We start from the raw sequence: 23,470 nt of genomic DNA, 5'->3' as shown, positions 1-23,470 counted from the left end.
GAAAAGTATGGTATCAGCTTCAAATGTGGGTGACAAACTCTTATGCCAGGTTACTTTCCAGCCAGAATTGGAGGGGAGGAAGGGAAAGTCTTCAGGGACAAATAGGTAACTGGGATGGGCAGGAAAATGGGGGAAAGGGGAGCTATGCTAATTTGAAAAGGGAAGGAGTCAAAACCAAAATGTTTTCTAAAAGAAATGAGAAGTATTGGGGTTTCTATCCAAGAATGAAAGAAAAGAATGTTGAAGATAAGTAGGGGTAAAATATTTGAGTCTCATATATAAAGTGAAAAAGTCTCAATCTTTGTCCTAAATGCAAGGGGAGCCCCAAGATTAAGTAGGAAATCTTTCAATGTTATTCTAAAATTTAGGGGGCTTCATCATTTAACAACAAAAATCCGGATTATCCCAATTCAATAAACACAAGCCATGGACTGGAGCTTCAGGGTGGTCATGGGAGCAAAAAATGGTGGGAAAGGGGCTCTCAAAGAGGTGTAGGTATCTGATGCATGCAGTCGGCTACCCCCAAAAGGATGAAAGCGAAGTAATTGGATTTGGTCAAGAGAGCCATTAGCAGCTGAAGTTGACTTCCTGCGACTAACGTTAAGATGAACAGTCCTATGAGGGGAAGGGGATAGGAAAAGGTGGAGGGTAAGTGCCCATCAATTTTAGATGTTTAGATCATAAGATGATAACTGGAGGACTACAGGGTCGCACAGAAGTGTTTTCCTTATTTCTAAGATGAGATGAGCCACTGATAAAAGAAAGGGCCCACTGGGGAGAAGGTGAGGATGCAGGAGGATGAATGTTGATGTGTCTCCTTAGATCAGAGCTTATCTCACCTCCTGACATTGTTAATGTGGGCAAATATCCTCTTGATTTGGGATACGTTTTCTGAAATTAAGAAAATGATTATTGGCTTCCTGACATTAGAAGAGTGTGGATATGACAAAGAGATTTATCATGTTGTCAGGAAATAAATCTTGGAACCATGAAGCCAACCAAGGCACACAAAATAGAGGTGGTGTATTCGTTTCCAAGGGCTGCCATAACAAATTACAAAAAACTGGGTCACTTGAAACAACGGAAATATATTCTCGCACAGTCTTGGAGGCCAGAAGCCCCCAAATCAAAGTGTCATTGGAGTTCATTCCTTCTGGAGGCTCTGAGGGAGAGCTCATTCCATGCCTCGCCCTTAGCACCTGGTGGACGTTGGCAGTCCTTGGCGTTCCTGATTTGTAGGTGTATCAATCCCATCTCTACCTCTGTCTTCATATCACTTCCTCCATGTGTCTCTGTGTCTCAAACTTCCCTTTGCCTTTCTTTTATAGTGACATTTGTTACAGAATTTAGGACACTCCCTAAATCTAGGATGATCCCATCTCAAGAGCCTTAACTTAAAGATAATTGCAAATACCCTTTTCTCAGATAAGGTCACATACAAAGGTTCATGGGTTAGGACTTGGATGTATCTTTTTGGGGGGGGAGGTGAGGGGCACTCTAAGTATATAATAGAGCATCTCTGTAGCAAACATGAGGCTTCCCATGTGAGACTCATCATTGTAGTGTTTAAGGAACTCTGGCTTGGGGCCAGACAGCCTGGGTTGGAGACCTGGTTTCAACTTAGCAGCTGCGTTGTTTAAAACCTCTGTGCCTTGGCTTTCCCTCTGGAAAAGTGAAATAATACTGTATCATAATACTCATAGGGTTACCGTGAACGTTCTGCAGTTAATACAGTTAAAGGGCTAATAGTGCCTGGCCCCCAACTAAATCTTGAGTAAATAAGGCTATGAGTCCCCTATAGTCTTCACCTGTAAATAGACTGCCTCCCCAGCCACCTACCAGTCAGGTGTCTTTGGGCAAAACTAACTACTAATGGGACTTCCCTGGTGGTCCAGTGGGTAAGACTCCATGCTCCCAATTCAGGTAGCCCGGGTTCGATCCCTGGTCGGGAAGCTAGATCCTGCATGTTTACCAAAACTAAGAATCTGCATGCCACAACTAAGAAGCCTGCATGCCACAACGAAGATCCCACATGCTGCAACAAAGACCCGGCACAGCCAAAATGAATAAATAAATATTTAAAAATTATTTTTAATAAAAAAAATTAATGACTAAATCTTCAAATGAAATAATTCAGATAACATTAATCATATACAGATTTGTGTAATTGTGTATGTATGTATTTTAAAAGACTATTAAGATTATAAAAAATGAAGAGAGCTTTTGGGGGTAAGATGAATGTACCAGCCCATTCATGGTCTTCACAGGATTACAACACCATGAGTGGCTTTTCTTTGCTTTAGTCTTCAGTTCACATCGAAAGTTAACCTTTCCCAGCGCTCTCAGGAGCTGTGTAGAAATTTTCACTCCTGGGAGGTGAAAGAACCTTTTGAAATGTTAGTTTTGACTTCTGTGTGCTAGCAATGACGACTTTTTTTTGTTTTACCTACCGTGATACATAGGGGAGCTTTGTGGAGCACATACCAAAGGGTTCTGAGGATAGTAATACTAAATAATAGCACAAGATATGTACAATGAGACACCCCAAAAATCTATTCTTTCCCTGATATGTGCGTTAGTGTCAAAAATGGATGGCTTTTAAAATACAGTGCTTAGATAGCTCTGGAGATCATGTGCAGAATCTTAATACTTAAAAAATATTTATCTATGAATAAGACAAAATTCATAACTCTGCTCATCACTCTCTATATAGTTACATGATATTTTGAGGAACCAGAATTTTTTTTTTTTTTTTTTTTGCGGTACGCGGGCCTCTCACTGTTGTGGCCTCTCCCGTTGCGGAGCACAGGCTCCGGACGCGCAGGCTCAGCGGCCATGGCTCACGGGCCCAGCCACTCCGCGGCATGTGGGATCTTCTCGGACCGCGGCACGAACCCGTGTCCCCTGCATCGGCAGGCGGACTATCAACCACTGCGCCACCAGGGAAGCCCAGGAACCAGAATTTTTAATGCCCAATTTCAGATGCCAGTTGCAATCTTCTCAGCTCAGCATTCAATTTATTTAAACTTTGCTATGAAAACTTATTCATCTACGTGTGACACGTTTTGATCCCTATCTTTAATACTACATTTTTATGCCAAAGTTCCAATATGAATTTCTGAGCTAGATAATAACATTATTTTTAAATTTTAATGAGATATAGTTGATTTACAGTATTATATGTTTCAGATGTACAAGAGTGATTCACAGTTTTTAAAGATTATACTCCATTTATAGTTATTATAAAATATTGGCTATATTCCCCATGCTGTACAATATATCCTTGTAGCTTTTTTATTTCATACATAGTATCAATAGTTTGTACCTATAATCACATTAAATGTTATCAGATATCAACTACTTAAAGAAACATCTGGTAAATACCCTCTTGGTATTTTGGAAACTACAAAGGAAACAGTCCTACCCACTCCCCTGCTGTCAGAGTTCAGTCTAACAGAGAAAAAAGAACAAAATGAGTCTGAAGAACTACGCTCCCAAATCACGGGTTGTGGGCCTATTAGGACATAAAGTCTGGGTTTGCTATGTTATGATCTCATTATGCCTCTAAACTCTGCCCACAGGTGTCTGCAGCAGGTTATGTTTGTTTGAGACGTCTCCATCGGGGATCGCTGGGTGTCACTAAGTGTCTGCTGGTGCTGGAGTTGGCTGTCTGCCTCCTTGCCATGTCTAACGAAGCAGAAACGAGTGCAACTAATGGTCAGCCTGACCAACAGGCCGCACCAAAGGCACCGTCAAAGAAGGAAAAGAAGAAAGGTATGGAGAGGTCCTCTTGAGACCAATGAGGGGAGCTAGTGGTGGTTACCAGTGACGAAGTGTGACGTTCAAGGCAAAGTAAGAGCTGGCCCTTGCCTTAATTCAATCTCAGCCAAGTGTCAACTTTTCCTAAACAAGAAAGTAAGACTTTGGCAGAGGAGATTGGTCCAATCCATATACAATAAGACGTATCTCTGAACTCTGTGGTTGCACCAATTTGGGTCCTGCTGGGAAGCTTTCATACATCTTGTTCAATTGGGAAATGCAACTATCAAGTATTACATGGTTATCTTTCAGTAACCTATATACCACTTTGCTTTACTGAAGTAGCCGTTTTATAAAAAATCAAGATCTTTATTTTATGACACCCTCTTCTTTTGACCTGAAGTACCACTAGAAAGTGTCAGCATCCTTAATCATTCATAGTTTGAGAATATGCTGTGATTTCCTTGCCTTTCATGTCCACGCTTTAGAAATGGGAATGAGAAGAGAAGCAGAAGAAGTTCTAAAGATGGATAATTGTCTTAGTTATTTCCAAGGGAATTTACCCACAATTCTCTTTCACTTTATTGACAGTTCAAAGATGCCAGTAAATTGTGCAGTGGCTTGTTTTCCTTTCATTAAAAAAAAAAAGTATTATCCTCCTTATATTCTTTTTAAAAAATATTTTTAAAACTATGCTGAAGAATATCCCCCAATCCCATCTCACATATTCCCGTAAGTTTCCCATAACTCAGCCCAGTCTGCATCTTTTTTTTTTTTTTTTTTTTTTTTTTTTTTTTTTTGCGGTACGCAGGCCTCTCACTGTTGTGGCCTCTCCCGTTGCAGAGGCAGAGGCTCCGGACGCACAGGCTCAGCAGCCATGGCTCACGGGCCCAGCCGCTCCGCGGCATGTGGAATCTTCCCGGACCGGGGCACGAACCCGCGTCCCCTGCATTGGGAGGCGGACTCTCAACCACTGCACCACCAGGGAAGCCCCCAGGCTGCATCTTTAAGAGTTTATTTTCTCTCCGCCCCAATGCCATACACAGTTTTACACAGTGTGATTGTTTTTACTCAAAGGAAGTAAGGATAAGGGTAGAATATTGCATATTTGATCAATTGTAGAATAATCAAGATATTTACTACTCAGATTTTTAGATCCTGGGGCATATTTGGTCATACCTGGGGCTGATATTTCAATACATTTATAAACTTTATCCTCTATTTCGTTCTTTTCTCAGGCACTGAAAAGACAGATGAATATCTTTTGGCCAGATTCAAAGGGGATGGTGTGAAATACAAGGCCAAGCTAATCGGCATTGATGATGTGCCCGATGCAAGAGGGGATAAAATGAGCCAAGATTCTATGATGAAACTAAAGGTAAAGGGGAAAAGCATACTTTGTCTCTATCTTAAGCAAATAGGCAGCAGAGGAAATGATATTAGGAGTTTGTATTTACCTATATCTCAATTATTTGAAAGAAAAACTTTTCTAATCACGTAATTGATCCAGCGGTGCTGCATTTTATGAGAAGCCATGGGTTTGTTTGCATATATTGAGTGCTGTCTAGAGACCTGATTTAATCAAGTGTAGCAGGACCCTAGATGCCTTTTCCTTTGAGAAGACCAACTTTCTGAGCCTGGAAGTATTCAGGTAAAATTCAGGAGTCGGCTTCGAAACTGGTGTTCTTTAGTGTTAGCCCTTTGGTTTTTTTAAAATTTTAAATCCTAATATTGCCATGCTGTGAAACTAATTAAGGAAGTAATACTCATTAAATAAGACAAGGCCTAGAAGGAACATCTTTGAATATGTTTGAAGATCTCTGGTCCAGTCTTCTTGTCTTTGCCAATGACTGTTTGGAGGCCAAGGGAATGAGGACTTGTCCAAGTTCACAGAGCTGACTAGTAATTGCCTGGCTCAATGCCTTCTATTTCATCCTGCTGTCTCTTATGAAAGATGCCTAATCCTTTCATAGATGGTAAACCAAGCTGAAAACAAAGCTGATTGCCTTTTAAAATTTGAGAGTCAGAAGCATCATAGCGTTCTTTTAACTAGATTTTTCTTGTTTTCCCAATTTCATCAGGGAATGGCGGCAGCTGCTCGGTCTCAGGGACAACACAAACAAAGGATCTGGGTCAACATTTCTCTTTCTGGAATAAAAATCATTGATGAGAAAACTGGGGTAAGAATTCACTTTCACTGACACCTTTCTGACCACCTGAGTCTGACAAATAATTTGTGACATAAATTTCAGCTCTCCTTTTCCCTTTTCAAAGTTCTGTAGGGAAAAAAAAATTACATATTACTGCACTCCTCCAGAAGTAACAGGCAAAAAACAGATAGGGTAGGAGGTGAGGGGTCAAGATACTTTATTTTGAAACTTTTTTCCTATAATAGATGCGGACCTCAAGTCTATAAGTCTAACCTAAACACTGGTATGCCATGGATATCAGTTAGGTATTTTTTGGACCAAGATATACAGCACGAGATCAACTCTAACCACTGGCTTGTGATGCTATCATAGATCTATGTATGGGTCTCATTTTAATATAAGGTCACGGGTGAACTTACTGGCTAACCAAACAGAATACTATCTGAAACACATCTTCTTTTTTCTCTCCTTCTCTCTTTTCCCTTCCTCTTTACCCCATAGATGTAAGCTTGCTCATTTTTTGGGGTTACTCTTATTCTATCACATGAACAGTCTTGCTTATTTTGTGTTTGTTTGTTTGGGCCTTATCAAAAGCTATCATACTTCAAGTCTTCTGGGACTCTTTTCCCTCTACTCAATATAACATCATAAGATTCATCTGCTTAAAATGTTTTTCATTGCTGCACAATAGTTTATTGTATCAGGATACTGTGGGAAGACCTCAAGTTACTATTCAACCCTTCCTAGAGATTCCCATTATCTAATATGCAAAATCCATTGGTCAAACTTAGGGCTCTGGAACCCTGGTACACGCTCACCCACCCTGCTGTCCTCATGCACTGCTGTCTCCACTGTCCCTTATCTTTTGACTCTTGTTTTCACAAGCCTGCCAGAGAATGGTGGCACTTTTCCCACACAAGCATTCTCTCACTCCCAAACCTCCTAAGATGCCCAATCTAAACTTTTCAGTGGTCTTAGATGCTTGGAAACAAAAGTCAAGACACATTCTGAGCATCTACAAATATGCATGAAGAGTTGAGCCCTACCATCTACTTGAAAGGGTCAAGAGAAACGGGGGAGGGGAATAGCAGGGAAAGCACTGCTAAACCAATAAGCCCTGCCACATGAAACTCCTGTATAATGACGTGGACATCTGTGTGATGTTGACAAATACTTGATGACAGAATCTGGTGACTTCCAGAATGTACTGGGGGTAACTGTACCAATAATACTTAGGAGGGTTCTCTGGCCAGTCTGAGGCAGTCAAAGGATCCTTGTGAACACTCCTCTAGCTTAATTATGCTATTCACTTGAGTTTGTTGAGTTGAGAAAGTAGACCTCCCTGGAATGCTTTAGAGGTGTTATGTTCCATCTTCGCTTTAGAAATTCTTGGTCTCCTAATCCTCGGTCCTTCCTTGCGATGTGGCATCACGTCTTTGCGATAGAGAGAATCAAGTATAGATAGTTTAAGAAGGATCATTCTTTCTATTTCTGTTTTCTACTCTTTGTTGTTAGGTTTTTTGTTTTTTGTTTTCCCCTTTTGAGCCCTTCCTAGCAACGATAAATGTAGCAGTAGCCTTCAACCAGGAGTGAAAAAATCTTCAAATGTTTTAGCCTTCTCATATATGCCTTGGTATATGATGCTTAGTTGTGCTCCAGAGAGAATCTACAGATAGATTCTAGTTTTCTCAATACACCATTTTTGATGTCCCTTTTTTAGGTAATAGAGCATGAACACCCAGTAAATAAGATTTCTTTCATTGCCCGTGATGTGACAGACAACCGAGCATTTGGTTATGTGTGTGGAGGGGAAGGCCAACACCAGTTTTTTGCCATAAAAACAGGGCAACAGGTAAGCTCTAAGCCTTGAGGTATACCTGGAGGGGGACTTGAACATGAGAGTGTGTGTCTCTCAACTAGAGAGCTTACTGGAAACAATTGGATGTAGGAGGACTAAACAGTACCTCAGAGGATGACTATCTTTAATTAGTCTAAGGAATCTTCTTTAAATGTCATTGATACCCATGTAGTGTGTGGCACAAGCATTGTTAGAACGGACCTTCTCATAAGATCATTGCTGATTTTAGAACGATAGTCAATTATTCCCAGAAATCTTGAAAGGACTTGGAAAATTATCATTGTGCTTCTTGTTTTATCTAAGTATTTTATGTATCTGAGGGCTGGGGTGGGAGTGGTGGTGATCTTCCACAAACCAGGGGAGGGTAGGAAGGAGCTTTAAGAGAAAGGAAGGAAACATTACTAATCAGAACTGATGGGGGACAAAGGGAAGAAAATAGTAAGATTAAAATTCTGATAAAGATGCTTTCTCTTGCTTCAGGCTGAGCCACTAGTTGTTGATCTTAAAGACCTTTTCCAAGTTATCTATAATGTAAAGAAAAAGGAAGAAGAAAAGAAAAAGGTAAGTCCTATCTAATACAGGCTCTATTAGACTTAATACAACATTCAAGACCATGTCTGAACATTATGTGAACGCATGGCCTGCCTGGAGTGTTGGCGTCTATGTGGCTCTTCAAAGTATAGAAAGTGATATAATTTTTGTTCTTCCCAATAGGGCAATATTTGGATGTTATAGTTAGGCCCTTCTGATTTCTAGTGCCTGACTCTTGTATTTTCTCCCTATAAACTTCACATTGATTCCAGGACTACCAAGTCCAATAACGCTATTCAAATCCAGTATTGATATGAAAAGGGGAGGAGAATGTAGGGCAGAAATAATATGCAAGACTCTCTCTTGCTTTCTCTTTGTGAACCCATAGGTATATTTATTCCTTTATTTAATTCTCTTTAACTATAATTTACTAAGATCACTGAATTTGTGTCTTTCTTTTTAGATGGAAGAAGCCAGCAAAGCAGTAGAGGTAAAACCGCATCTTTACTTCTCGTGAATTGCACGTGTGATGTGTATAAGCCCTTGTTTGCCACCTGCCCAAGCAGGCTTCCCTCCTAGTTTTATTACTATGTGTTCATGACCCTTCTGGTCATAGAAGATGTACAGTTGAATGACTAGTGCCAAAATCTAAACTTCTTAGCAAGCCAATACACTAGGAAATTAAACTGTGTAGGGAAGACTCACCAACTAAACCTTTAATATTTGCCATCTTTTCAGAATGGGAGTGAAGCCCTAATGAATCTTGATGACCAAGCTTGCAAACTGAAATTGGTACGTATGTGATTTTTTATGATTCTTACTTACCTGAACACGGGATTTGCTTCCTAAAGATGTTGTTAATAAAATCCAGTTGCGACAACTCTTTCCCTAACTGTTAGTATAACATTTATGTCAATATACGAAGTGATCTTTTTAGTAAACACTCTGAATCTAATCCAAATACTTTTTTAAAAGTGTACATCAGGTGGATTTGTTTGGGGACTTGTCTACACTTCCTGACCTAAATAACCTAATATCAAATCTGTATTAGTTAAGTGAAAATCCAGTTGTGACAACTATTTTCCTAAACTTTAGTTTAGGAAACAATTACAACAATATACAAAATCATCTTTTTTAATAGACACATCTGAATCTAATCAAAATACTTTTTTAAGGGTGTTGACCAGATGGATTTGTTTGGGGACATGTCTACACCTCCTGACCTAAGTAGTCCAACAGTAAGTGTCTGTTTTTAAATTTGCAATGTAATGGAAATGACATCTATAACTCAAACTGGCAATTAACCAGAAATCTTGAGCATCTCATTGAAACTTGGAAGGTGACTGCTGATTTTTCTGCATAAAGTGTAAATGGCTACTAGAACAAATTTGCATCTTAAGTCACCACGGGAGCCTATCAGCACTACTTCAGATACATTAATATTGCTTAGAAGTTAAATCTGAGCAATAGGTCAGGCAATGTAGTCCATCTGGGTATTACTTAGGATCAGAAGGAGGAGCTGAATATTAGTCCTTGATGTAAGCCTACTTGAAGGAAACATGTTTGTTAGATGACTAATTGTATAGACTCCTGGCCTCTTCATTATTTTTTTTTTTCTATTCTTTCTGTTGTGATTTAGCAGCATAAGCTTGGTGTAAAATAAGACTTAAAACAAGAGGCTCAGTTATATTTAACCAAAGCTTGTCTTTGTTAAAAAAGTTGCTCATCCTTTACAGGATATTGTAGTATATCAAGTCTTATTATTGATTGATCTGTAACAACTCTGTGAGAATGGAGCAGTAGTTTTCTTTCCAAATAAGGAAGTGGTGATTCAAAAAAACTCTCATTTACCCAAGCAGAGGTCCAGTTTCAAGGCTTAAGCCTAAGTCTCAGACCTTCCAAAACAGTCCTCAAGTGAAATTGCCTGTAATTTTGAATGACTTCTTACAACTTATTTTATTTATTTAACAGTTTCTTGAGTACCTGCTGTTTGCAGGGCACAATGTCAATGACATCATGGAGTTTACTGTCTAGCAGGGGGACCAACATTAAAACTTATCACAAAGCCTAACAGTTGATGTTACTTACAAGGTATTTATCCAGTTTAGAGGTTCAGGTAATGCCTCTGAGTAAGTGAGTTTCTGGACTTGAACATAAAAGATGAGAAGGCAATAACTAGACATAAAGGGTATCAGTCTAGAACGTTGGGGAGAATGTTTCTCTAGGGGTCACTTATATCAGGGAATTCTCAAGCAAGCCTCTGTGACCAAGAGGGTCATAGGAATTAAAGCAGCAGCAGACTGAGGACTAAAAGTCTCACTTGCTGGAGTACTGCAGAGAATGGCATGCCTATGCGATTTCACACAAATGCCCAGGCCCAGTGAGACGGGTAGGAGCAGGGACTGCAGACCCTCTTCTCTACCCCTCCTTTTATGAGAATCACAATGCATAATATAGCGCTTAGAGATCCTAAAAAGCCCGCATTAGAGAAGCCCATTTAATGTTCTTTCAAGTAGTGAGTCCTAACTCGTTTGTCTGTAAAACTTTTTGTAAAACCTTATGTTTGTCTGTAAAACATAAAATGTTTTTCGTAACATTTGTTACCATTGTAAGGATAAACTTTTTGAAATACCAGATTTGATAATCCTGACAGGTCCATCGTAGATCTGAGGTTTTTTGATTCTTAGGCAACTTTGCCCCTCCTCCGTGAGTAGCTCCCTTCCCAAAGTAAATTGACTTCTGAATGACCTTCATTCCAAGTATTACTGACATTGAAACCAGTAGTATATTAAAAGAGATCAAAACACTCAAGCTATGATGTAGAATTCCAGTGGGATAGGCAAGGAGGCACTGACTGTTTAATCTGCTTCTGTAGACTTCTAGAAAGTTCTAAAAAAGGAAATGGAAAACAACACGAGTAATCTTGAGTCTCATTATTATGAGACCTTACGCATTCTAAGAATTTTTGACTTGTTGAAATAAAAGGCAAGTTTTAGCTAAACTAACAATAAATTAAAATGATAAATACCATCAAAGTGATGGTATCTGATAAGTAAAAGAATGCTAATGGCGCTAATTATGTGCTAGTTAGACTTTGCCAGTGTGTTCTTACATGCTGACTCCATATTCATAGGTCACGAAATAGATTTATCTCTACTTGATAAAACCAGCATGTTTAAAAATTTTGAAATCTCACATCAGTTGCTCTGGAAGAGATGAAGAAAGGCAGAAATCTAAATTAGCTAGACCTTATTAGTGGTTCCCTAACCCAGCTACCCTTCCCCCAACATTTATACAAAATAGTTTTCTGCATTTCAAGTAAAGCTCATGTTGCAAACTAAGTAACATACCTTAGAATGTAATTTTTTTCGCCAAACCACTTGAACAATATTCTTCCATACTGTATCTCAAAAAAAAAAAAGGAAAGAAAAAAAGACCAAAAAGACATGATCTCTAACTTTAAAAACTTGATCGTTTGAAAGCATAGTTATTATGAAAAGAACATAAAGTGTGGTTTCCCCATTAAATCTGGTATGGGGATGGGTATCAGGGCACAAAGCACAGTGTGATATATACGTAAGATGCCATGGGTGGGCACAGGTGAAGCTGAAATAGAAGGATCAATGGGAAAAAGCTTTGTAAAGAACCTGAACTTGAGTTGGGTCTTTGAAGTATGTAGGAAAGTAGAGTAGTAGTTAGGCTAAAAGTAAACGAGGTCTCCTGGTGGGTCATTTTGAAAGTCTGGCTAATGGAGATTATTTTAATACTGGGGAGTAGCAGGAAGTCACTGAAGGCTTTGAGTAAGGAGGTCCAGGATTTGGTAGGCTGGAATGATTAGGCAAGATGAGCTACCTGCAGAAGAGCTAGTCTAGAACTTAGTATTTTAAACCTTGTCTGTGCAGACACACCTTCTTGGTTGCCTGCTTGACCCTCTTACTGGAGCCCCTTAACAGCAGGGACTATATTTCATGCTCAGTTCTTGTCTCTCAGGTGCTTACATGACGGCCAAGTGGATGCAGTGTTTACAGTACAGCAGAGAATTAAAGAAATGCTGACCAAGGGGGTGGACGAGAAGTCTTACATCTTTCAGTTGTAGTCTATGAATCAGACTCTTAATCTTGGATTAACAACGACCTCAACCTGAGGAGAGCCTTATACATTTTACTTATAGGGTGACTATTCAGAAGTCTAACATTGTGGTTCCTGTTTGGTGTCCTAAGGACTTCTTCTGAAGTAAATGAAGGAGAACTCTACCAGCTGTGAACACCCAACTGTTCTAACCCAGAGGTGGCTCATAATAAATGAATAAATATTACAATCACAAGCTTTCATAATACATTTTGTCCTACCTTTTGATTGTTAAAGACCCCTGCATTAAGAAGCCTTCCAATCAATTTCTTTGATTTTTTTTTTAAGTTTTTTGTTTTGTTTTGTTTTGTTTTTTAATTACAAGTTCTCTCTTCTGACAAGTTCTTCTGGTTATAAAGAGAAAAGCTGGCTTTTAAAAATTGTGCCTTTATACCTAACAGTGAAGGAAGCCAAAATATAGAATACCAATTAGGTCTGATTTAGGACCTAAACTTTTAAAACTTTTGTTCTTTTCACTTAAAGCTGAGGAGACCTATTCAGTCTCCCTTTTTATTTACTAGTTTGAGAATTTTATATTCCCTTGAGATCGTCTTGATCATTGTCCCAATGACCAAAATATTTAATAATCTGCCCAGGATAATACTAGAAAACTAACTTCCATTTCAGCTCGACAGTTTTTATTGTTTATATTCTTCTGTGGCTAGCATAGTTAAGTATTTAATTGATCAAAGTCAATCAGAAGGAAGGTCTGTCAGTATGATAGCTATATCCCAGGGTGAATCCTAATTAGTTGTGTCATTGCCCTGAATAAAGACATGTCAGATTTATCAAATTTGCTGCTTTTATGCTGAGAAGAATGTCATATCTGACAATTGAGAATCCAAATAATTAACGTAACTGAAAAATGATAGGGAAGGAATAGAATTTGTAGAGTTATTCATTTAGTATGTCTTTCAAATTAACTCTTACACCCATATCTCCACCTTATACATAAATTAAAGATTAGATTATACATAAATTAAAGGTGACTTCAACATTAGTTGAATTTATCCACTAAGTAGAGGAGACTCCTGTCATGACACAGGCAACACTAAACTATATTATGAAAAAAGGTACAACTATGAGAGGTTAATGTGATATATTATGTTAGATTATATCAGTATTTTGAGTATCATGTTCTTAGAAGGACATAGACAAAAGAGTACGTCCAGAGGAGAGACTAGGATGATGAGAATGAGAGATCCAACTTGGCTACACTTTTAAAAAGATCCTTAAGTATTTAAAGAGGCATACCTGGCAGGCTGTGATGTGAGGGGAAAATCTTCTTTGCCCCCCTAGAGGAAAGACCAATTGTAGGGAAATATATTTGACCTTAAACTTTATTATAACTAGAATTATAAGATATGACTATATTAGGCAATGAATTTACTCATTTAGAGAGGTGATATTAGGTGACTCTGGGGGTACAATAGGAATGTACATCATGTAGGAAGAGGGGCTAGGCCATTTCCTTCAAGCTCAATATGCTTAGATAGTCACTTAGAGTGACTCGAAATCAATTCCCTTTAAGACTGTCAAAGGCATGAATTGAAACAATGATGATTATGAACTCAGCCAGTCTGAAAGGGTGAGGGGAGACATGTGAAGTAAACAACAGTAAGATTTCACTGAATGAAGGGCCAATGAAGTTGAGACTTAAAAGGGCCTGGGAGGGGCAGGGAGGACCTATTCTACAACTAGTAAGTGCACTCAGGGACACGATGGGAGGAGGTAATGGTCAACCAGTAAGACTGAAATCGAATGGAAATTTTGATAATCTTAGTCATCTTATGTAGCTTTCTCATTTGAAGTCACAACGTGGACTAACATTTTCTTTTTTTTTTCTTTCCAAATGTGATAGGAAAGCAAAGATATCCTGTTAGTGGATCTAAACTCTGAAATCGACACCAATCAGAATTCTTTACGAGAAAATCTATTCTTAACAAATGGCATCGCCTCCTGCTCTCTTCCTCGACCAAAGCCTCAGGCATCTTTCTTGCCTGAAAATGCCTTTTCTGCCAATCTCAACTTCTTTCCCACCCCTAATCCTGATCCTTTCCGTGACGATCCTTTTGCACAGCCAGACCAATCGGCACCCTCTTCGTCTGATTCTCTCAAATCTCCAGATCAGAAGAAAGAGAATTTGACTAGCTCGTCTACCCCTCTGAGTAACGGGCCCCTGAATGGGGATGTTGATTACTTTGGTCAGCAATTTGACCAAATCTCTAACCGGACTGGCAAACAGGAAGCTCAGGCAGGCCTGTGGCCCTTATCAAGTACGCAAACACAGCCAGCAGTGAGAACTCACAATGGGGTATCTGAAAGAGAACAGAACGGCTTCCATATCAAATCCTCCCCGAACCCTTTTGTGGGAAGCCCTCCCAAAGGACTGCCCGTACCGAATGGCGTAAAGCAGGACTTGGAAAGCTCTGTCCAGTCCTTACCACATGACTCCATAGCCATTATCCCACCTCCACAAAGTACCAAACCAGGAAGAGGCAGAAGGACTGCTAAGGTGAATTGTCTCCACATATCCATTGGCAGAATGCATGTTCGGTACCAAAGGGTGGTGTGATGCAAGCTCTCTTTCCTGCTGCTATTGTAGTTTCCTGTGTGGCTGTAACATAGGAGGTGGGATAAGGCGCATCGTTCTCCAGGAATACTTTCCTCTAACTGTCACCCTTTTTAAGCTTCTCACTCGGCAGTGTTTGTCACACCCTGCTTTCTGTTTGCATGTCGTCACATATTATTAACTAAACACAAGTTTTTCCGTTTTTAATGCTGCTATGCTTCTGTACCTCCGGTAAGTTTGATCATCATGTTCTGGGAGGGGAGGGGAAGGGTTCCTGTGATTCCCTTTGTACCTTCCCCGTACTAACACACGCCTCCACACACCCCGGCATATGGCATTCGTGTCCAAGGTGGTGGTCTAAAATTCTCGAGTTTTTCTCCTCTGATTAATGACTGAACAATCCATTGTCTTAAAAGAAACTTATATATTTACTATTACCACTTCCTTCAAAAGCAATTTAAAATGGGGTTTATATAAGTTTCATTTTAAAAATCGCATTGGAATATGCTGGCCTAATGATTAAACTACTGTATCATCTTTATGCAGAATGATTTAAATCCAGAAGAAGGATCAGAATATTTAGGCTACTTACTTACAGTTGCCCTTTCTCTCCCAGCTTCAAGCTTTTAGCTGATAAGGAGACCAGACAGAATCAAATGTGTAAATGAGCAAAGTAGATCTCACTTTGTAGGTCCTCCATTGCGTCAGTCACCAGGACCCAATATTCTGTCCATTGCCAGGATCCGTGTCTTTTTTTTTTTTTGTCTTTTGGAGTTTGTTATAATAATTTATCAATAATGGGGAAAAGTTTCTCTTTTTGTGTTTGCAAATTCGAGGTACAGAGTAGGAAACAGAATAGAGCTGGATTTCACTGTTCCTGAGTAACTGCTCTGTGTCCCTCTCTGCCCTGTCAGTCTCCAGCAAAAGACTTACTTGCATCAGACATCTTTGCTCCTCTCGCCTCAGAACCTCCAGGCCAGACATCTCCAGGACAACCTGCAACCATACAGACCAAGCCCCTGGACCTCTTCAAAACAAGTGCTGCTGCCCCAGTAGGGCCCCTTGGGGGTCTAGGTAGGTGTGTAGAGATGGAGTTAGGTTTGGCTCTGTTACTTTCACTCCTAAGATGGTAATTCATAGGAAGGAGCACTTCATATCCATGGGGGTTCCTGGGGCATAAGATTTGAGCATCCTAGGGAGCCTTTCTCCCACTTTTACTTCTCTACAACCCACCCCTATTAGGTACTCTTGACCTGTAACTGGAATTTGACTCCTTGAATTGGCATGTGAGAAGAAATCCATTTTTAGTATCGCACTTACCTGAACCAACCGGTCATGGCTTACTGAAGACAGTAGGAAGGGATTCTGAAGCCCAGACCAGCTTCATTGGAGAAACAGGGTTGAGATGAGAGAGCCTTGTCTATCATCTCTATTTGAAGAAGTAGCAACATGCATGTCTTCCATGCAATTTGCCATTACTAAATTGAAGCGCTATCCCCTATTTAACCTCTTGGTTAAAGGAAGGGATATACACCCCAAGAGGGCTATAAGTTAAATCTGAAGCAAGTGTGAGTAATTGAATGAAAGTGCCGGGTTCTGAGCCCAGCTCTGTTTCTAGGCATATGGTGGGTGTGAGACAGGCATATATCTTGATCAGTCTCTGAATAGTTCAGCCTTAGCAGCTCCTTGCTGGTATTTTGGCTAGATGGGTGTCTTAGTAGAGTTAGTAAGTCCACAGTATAGAAGTCTGAAGTTGAAGAGAACACAGAAATAAGGGAAGAGATGGAATTTTATCAGATACCCAAGAGGTGATGCTGCTGTCATTCAAAAATGTGTCACCAGCTCTGCAAGCCACTGGGCCGCTCTGTGGCAGGACGTTGGGGAAGGCCACTTGGCCGAGGGCTGGCCCTGCTACTCGTTGCCTGAAGCCTCCAGTTCTTTCCTGCCTCCATGGAACAGTCTTCAGAAACCCCGACAATGGTCTTTGCTCTCCTGCTGGGGCTTCTCTTTGTTTTTCTACTTCTTATCTCCTCTACAAGCTCCAAATAGACTCTGTCTTGGGAGGGGGCTGAGGGGGGGGGGGCTATGGGTGAAGAGAGACTTTCCCCTATTTTGTAAAATCTGACCAGGGATCTTGGCTTTCTCTGCCTCCTGCTGAGTCAATCATCAGGACTCTTTTTTTTCCTGCTGTTTTCCGCCAAAGGAAAATATTTTGGTTCTGTCATCTTAAATCCGCTCCATCCTATCTGGAGCGTGGTAGCAACAGGAGGGTTGGTTCCCACCTGCTGAGTGGCTGAAATCCCTGCAGGTGTGAGAAGCCCACTTGTTGCAGGTCTCTGCTTGGCGTTGACACCATCAGGAGTCTCTCCCCAAGCACTTCATATCTCTTGGGGTCTTCCCCTTTCTGCATCCCTTTCTCCTCCACCCTCAAGTGGAGCTGGTTGGTGCCTTCCCTGCAGAAGGATAGAGAGCTTGTATGCAGTGCCTGCGACTAGGTCACATCGCAGAGCTTTGTAGTTTCATATCAATGCCCCGAAGCATTTTTACAGCCGATATTTAACAAGTCAGCCTGAAAATACAGCTGGACCCTATAACTGTTAATTTATTCAGACGAAGTGAAGCTTTCTGGCTAGGTGCCCCTGTTGAGGCCTTGGGGTATACAACTGCAGAATACTGATGATTCTTCCCAGTTTGGACATGGGACTCAAACTGAGCCCTACAGTATAGCCCCTGTCCACTAGCAGGGACCCTCCGCCAAGCCATGGAAGGTTGTAGGTCTGGCTTCTGCTGGACCCAGCTGGGGGACCGTTTCCTCTGGAGAACTGGGGGGGGGGAAAGGGCATTGTAGAAAGCTGAGCCTTTGGCTTTGACTAGCTGCCCTGCGCTTTAATCTAGCATCTAAAGGTTAATAAAACTAACTTTTTATACCCACACTTTCTTTTTCCTTACCTTTCTCCAGCAGGGCCTTAAATATCTTGGAAACGTGATGCATGGGACCTGGTAGACGGGAATGAAGGCTGGCCTAAGTATACACTGGGAAAGCCTTTAGTTCCTCTCAAATGTATTTTTCTCTTTTACCGCCACTCCCACTAATACCATCTAGGACTAAAGCCACACATTTTCCTAAGGGAAGGCAAGTCATCCAACATGAAAGATGGTAAAATTCTATCCAATTTTTGCACATCCAATTGGTGTAAATTATTAGTGAGTGACTCTAGCTTCAGTGAATAAAATGTAAGTAATTTGTTTTAAAATGCCAGCAATAACTTTGTTCAAACTCAAGCCACTTCTAGAAGCCTGTATTACAGGATCTAAGAGAACTGTTCCCTTGATTGGTTGTGAAAGGAATACAGGCATACCTCGTTTTATTGCCCTTCGTTTTATTGTACCTTGGAGATATTGAGTTTTTTACAAATTGATGGTCTGTGGCAACCTTGAGTCGAGCAAGTCTATCAGCGCCATTTCTCCAACAGCATTTGTTCACGTCGTGTCTCTGTATCACATTTTGGTAATTCCTGCAATATTTCAAACTTTTTTACTATTATTATATTGCTATGGTGATCTGTGATTGATGATCTTTGATGTTACTATTGCAAAAAGATTATGACTTGCTGAAGGCTCAGGTGACGGTTAGCATTTTTTAACAGTAAAGTGTTTTTAAATTAAGGTATGTACGTTGTTTTTTAGACATAATGCTATTGTACATTTACTAGACTACAGTATAGTGTAAACGTAACTTTTATACGGGCTGGGAAACCAAAAAATTTGTGTGACTCACTTTATTGCCATATTCCTTTTATGGCAGTGGTCTGGAACCAAACCTGCAATATCTCTGAGGTCTGCCTGTATGTATACTCTTGAGTGTACATGAAGTCTCATTTCGGTATATGTCAAATAAGTATTTGGATTAACATGCTAATAAAAAATATAGTTCTGTTCCTTGATGCCAAGGAGACAGAACAGGAGGATAGGGTGCTGGCTTTGGAGGTGGTATGCCTGAGTTTTAGTCTCTTTCACAGACTGTGACCCTCTCAATTGTAATAATATTCTTGTGCCCAGTTTCCTCACCCCAAAAATAAGCATGTTGATTTAGTAAGATGACCCACCTCTGAAACCCAGCAGCCTTCGTGAGCACACCTTGTGTTCACGGCCAGATGGCTGTTGTTCCTGATGACGGTTGAGTCAAGTGACACCAGGCTTCAGTCCCAAGAACATTCAAGATACAACATCTTACCATATCGGCCCCTGAACGTTGTTTTAAAAATATTTCTCACTCTGGAAACAAAAACATTCCTAACCCAGGTTTGAAGGCCTTCTCCTACTTTGGTTAGAAAACTTTCATAACTCAAGAATGCTCTGCTCCAAAGCTCAAAGCAAGTAGGTTTTGAGAGCAGAGTGTCGTTTGTGAATGGGCATGAGGCTGAATTTAGGTTTTCTGTTAGTGACGACAGTTTAACTGGGTCATTAGTACACTTGGGAAGAGGCCGAAGAGAAAATGTGCTACGTATTAGAACAAGATGCAGGGAATGAGCTTCTCAAGAAGAGGAGGGCGCACACTGGCGAGACCTAGATTTTAGTGATTTAATGAATTACAAATCAACGATGGCAAGGGTGCAGGTGATAGAGCCGTTTCCCCACAAAAAGCAGATGCCTGCAGACGGGCAGTTAGTCACATTGCAAGGGTTGTTTTTTTTTGTTTGTGTTTTTGCTTCACTTTATCTCGTCTCCCTCTCTTCCTCTTCCTCTTTTAAATACTCTGTTCTAACTTCTGGCAAAGTTTAGTGAGTGACACATGGCAGGAAGCACTTTTATTTGAAACAGCTCTCCTAGGAAAACTAGCCTTTCTCCATTTTTGTATATAAAAGTCTAAAGCTATCTTGGCATCAACCAAATTTTATCATCCTTTTATGTAGCTGTGTCCACCTTGGCAGCATTTAAAAGCAAGGAAGCTTTGAAATGGTTTCTTCGGGATGTAAACATGTTAAAGCCTAATGCACATGCCTGATAGCTAGTCTCCATAAGACCTCAGACATGAGCCAGTTGCCCAATGAAAACATTAAATCAGTTTCTCAAGAGTATCTGATGGATTATATATATATTTTTTTTCGGTACGCAGAAAAAATAATGTTGTGACCTCTCCCATGGCGGAGCACAGGCTCTGGACGCGCAGGCTCAGCGGCCATGGCTCACGGGCCCAGCCGCTCTGCAGCACGTGGGATCTTCCCGGACCGGGGCACGAACCCGTGTCCCCTGCATCGGCAGGCAGACTTTCAACCACTGCGCCACCAGGGAAGCCCTGATGGATTATATTAATTTACTTCATAACAAGCATGGTTTCTATATGTAAATGTATTTACTCAATACGTAGGTTCATGCTATTGACAGGCTCTGTTCTAACTGTTTGAATGACGTCAGTGTACGTACGAGAAGGGCTCATTTTCTTTTTTATGACTGGGTACTTATGGACTGTATTATCTATCTAATGAGGAAAGTGAAAAAGGTGTGGAAGAAAGAAAGGGCTTCGAAATGCAACCAGCATTTAAATGCTTGCTACAGCTCCTTCATCTTTGGAGTGAAATAATCTAATAAAAGCCATGTCAGCCTCAAGGCTTAATAAAGGTTTGGCATGTAGACGCTCTCTAAAAATGCTCTCCGGAGAGTTGACTCTCTGAAACTCGAGGATCCTCTTCAGGCTAGTTTCCTGATAAGTCCTTTATCCCATTTCCCTCCTTCAGGTGGTGTACCAGTTATATCTGCTCAGACAGGACCGTGGAACCCAGCGCCCTTAGTCTTTAGTCAATCCACTACAATGGTCCCGGGCACTATGATGGCTGGCCAGCCTTCAGGATTCAGTCAGCCAAGCGTCTTTACCACAAGCCCAGCTGTTCCAGGTTGGAACCAGCCTTCATCCTTTGCAGCCTCAGCTTCACCTCCAGCCCCTGTAGTCTGGGGCCCGTCAGCATCCGTGACACCCAATACTTGGTCATCAACCAGCCCGCTGGGGAATCCTTTTCAGAGCAATGTTTTTCCAGCTCCTACTGTGTCAGCCCAGCCCCCTTCTATGCTCTCCTCTCTCCTGGTCACTCCTCCTCAGCCACCTCCCAGAACTGGCCCTCCGAAGGACGTCTCCAGCGATGCCTTTGTTGCCTTGGACCCACTTGGGGACAAAGAAGTGAAGGAAGTGAAAGAAATGTTTAAGGACTTCCAACTGCGGCAGCCGCCTACTCTGCCAGCAAGGAAAGGAGAGCAGAATTCCGCTGGGACTTCAAGTGCCTTCTCCAACTACTTCAACAACAAAGTTGGCATTCCTCAGGAGAATGCAGACCATGATGACTTTGACGCGAATCAACTGTTGAGAAAAATCAATGGTAAGCTACCTACTTCTCTGTCAGCTGTACCAACAAGTATTCCACTGCCATATGGGCCCACAGAGTCCCTCAGAAGAACCCTCTCCCGACCCACCAATAGCTTTACTCTTGCTTTTTTTGCCTAGCAGGGGTTATGGAGACAACTTAACCATTTACCTTACGGAGTTAACTTTACCTTAGTTAGCTGTTTCTAAGGGCTGGCCCAATGCTGCCCTCTTGTGACAATTCTTAAAAGGGCTGCCAGGAGCTATTGAAATTCAATGGGTCATGGCACCTGGAGGCTGTATGTGTGATAAGGACTCATTTTTTCATGAGTAGGTGTGTATGGACTGCACTACCCATCTAATGAGGAAAGTTAAAAAGGTGTGGTAGATCGAAAGCGCTTCAAAATGCAGCCAGTATTCGAATGCTCGCTGTACTGTATTAGTGACCTAACCTCTCGGAGCTTTTACTTCTGTGTTGGCCTCAAGGCTTGGTGAAGGTTTGCCATGTACGTGGGCCTCTCACTGTTGTGGCCTTTCCCGTTGCGGAGCACAGGCACCGGACGCGCAGGCTCAGCGGCCATGGCTCACGGGCCCAGCCGCTCCGCGGCATGCGGGATCCTCCCGGACCGGGGCACGAACCCGCGTCCCCTGCATCGGCAGGCGGACTCTCAACCACTGCGCCACCAGGGAAGCCCCACGTAGGTACTTTTAAGTGAGGGAATTCTGAATCTCTTCCACTTCAAGCAAATATGCACGGCTTCCTCTTCCAAGAAGGGATGAATTTGCCTGTAATAATCACTGGGAGTCTTGGTATTTGGTGGTGATTTTTGTTCCATTGATGTCAATTTCAAAAGCATGGAACTTAGGGCTTCCCTGGTGGCGCAGTGGTTGAGAGTCCGCCTGCCGATGCAGGGGACACGGGTTCGTGCCCCCGGTCAGGGAAGATCCCGCATGCCGTGGAGCGGCTGGGCCCGTGAGCCATGGCCCCTGAACCTGTGCGTTCGGAGCAAGTATGAAACTTAATTTCTAAGATAAGCCTGACTGGAGAACTTGTGCATGTATTTGACTACTTTTTCACCTTCTAGAACTACCAAAGCCAGCTCCCAGACAAGGTGCCCTGCCAGTTTCCAAATCTGCTGACAATGCATTTGAAAACCCCTTCTCTAAAGATTCTTTCCGTTCATCACCAGCGTCTGTAAGTATCAACTATTAGAAGATGAGCTCCAAAGTACACACCACATAGAGTTACCACCTCCTGAATTAACCTTGCTTGTATCTTTGACAGTAAAGGACATTTGAATACGATGGATCATTGAGGACCATCGCAGTGTAAACCTCAACTCAAACTGGGGAAAGATTATTTTTGCAGGAACTACTCTCCTGAACTTGAGAAACAAATAACATATAGAAAAGTCCTTTGTATCTCACTTAACCTAGCTCGGGAAAGCACTTTGAAAGAAAATTGAGCCAAAATAGTATCTTTAAAATTTTTTCAAAGATTTAAGTTCCTAATTTCCCACCCATAATTACTTAGCTCATAAAAATAATATTTTGCATTGGGAGGCAAACATAATTCTGAAACTTGGTTTTGATGTAAATAATACACACACACACACACACACACACACACACACACATCACAGGCAGGCAAACACAAGTCATCATAGACCCACATACAATATCTGATTAGTCTGTGACTTAAGTGATTTTTTTTAAAGGGATCTGAGAAGTCTTAATTATAGTTGTTTTCTTACCATTGTAATTATGGTTATTGACTAGATGGTTTTATCTCCATAGATGGCTTCTCCTCAATCCACATCTTCTGATGTATATAGGGATCCATTTGGAAATCCTTTTGCCTAACTTCTGTAAGTAGAAGATCCTCCTAAGCTTAGGTTTGGTGAAAAAGGGTGGCATGGGGGTAAGGGTGAAATTTTAATTTTAGAATCGGAAAGAAGTTAAATCTCTGTAATGGAGAAGTAAAAGATATGGAACACTGTACTTAACTAGTTTAGTAACGAATAGGCTGGACATCTGTGAATAGAGTTCTCATACATATGAAAAACAGTACTATACGCATGTGGATGTGGATTTCTGTCATCCTGTGTTTTTGGTATTTC

General features: G+C 41.1%; 1 protein-coding gene across 10 annotated transcripts in view; it reads left to right on the top strand.

The window, feature by feature from the left end:
* The window catches only part of DAB2 (DAB adaptor protein 2), a 52,899-nt gene that overhangs the window by 26,426 nt on the left and 3,003 nt on the right, over window positions 1–23,470 (top strand). For 3 of the 10 annotated variants that reach the window (XM_019930109.3, XM_019930107.3, XM_073802077.1), the window contains exons 2-14: window positions 3,582–3,774; window positions 4,998–5,137; window positions 5,841–5,939; window positions 7,630–7,761; window positions 8,248–8,328; window positions 8,762–8,788; window positions 9,037–9,090; window positions 9,474–9,536; window positions 14,288–14,941; window positions 15,913–16,072; window positions 20,734–21,366; window positions 22,436–22,545; window positions 23,148–23,218. In XM_019930109.3, the coding sequence (XP_019785668.2) occupies window positions 3,684–3,774; window positions 4,998–5,137; window positions 5,841–5,939; window positions 7,630–7,761; window positions 8,248–8,328; window positions 8,762–8,788; window positions 9,037–9,090; window positions 9,474–9,536; window positions 14,288–14,941; window positions 15,913–16,072; window positions 20,734–21,366; window positions 22,436–22,545; window positions 23,148–23,213 (2,310 nt within the window). In that variant the 5' untranslated portion in view covers window positions 3,582–3,683 and the 3' untranslated portion in view covers window positions 23,214–23,218. The remainder of the gene's footprint in view (window positions 1–3,581; window positions 3,775–4,997; window positions 5,138–5,840; window positions 5,940–7,629; window positions 7,762–8,247; window positions 8,329–8,761; window positions 8,789–9,036; window positions 9,091–9,473; window positions 9,537–14,287; window positions 14,942–15,912; window positions 16,073–20,733; window positions 21,367–22,435; window positions 22,546–23,147; window positions 23,219–23,470) is intronic. The other 7 variants (XR_012330659.1, XM_019930106.3, XM_019930110.3 and 4 more) reach the window with 5 other exon arrangements.

This window comes from Tursiops truncatus, chromosome 3, assembly GCF_011762595.2.
Source record: "Tursiops truncatus isolate mTurTru1 chromosome 3, mTurTru1.mat.Y, whole genome shotgun sequence".
NCBI lineage: Eukaryota > Metazoa > Chordata > Mammalia > Artiodactyla > Delphinidae > Tursiops > Tursiops truncatus.
This window is presented reverse-complemented; position numbering and strand designations above follow the sequence as displayed.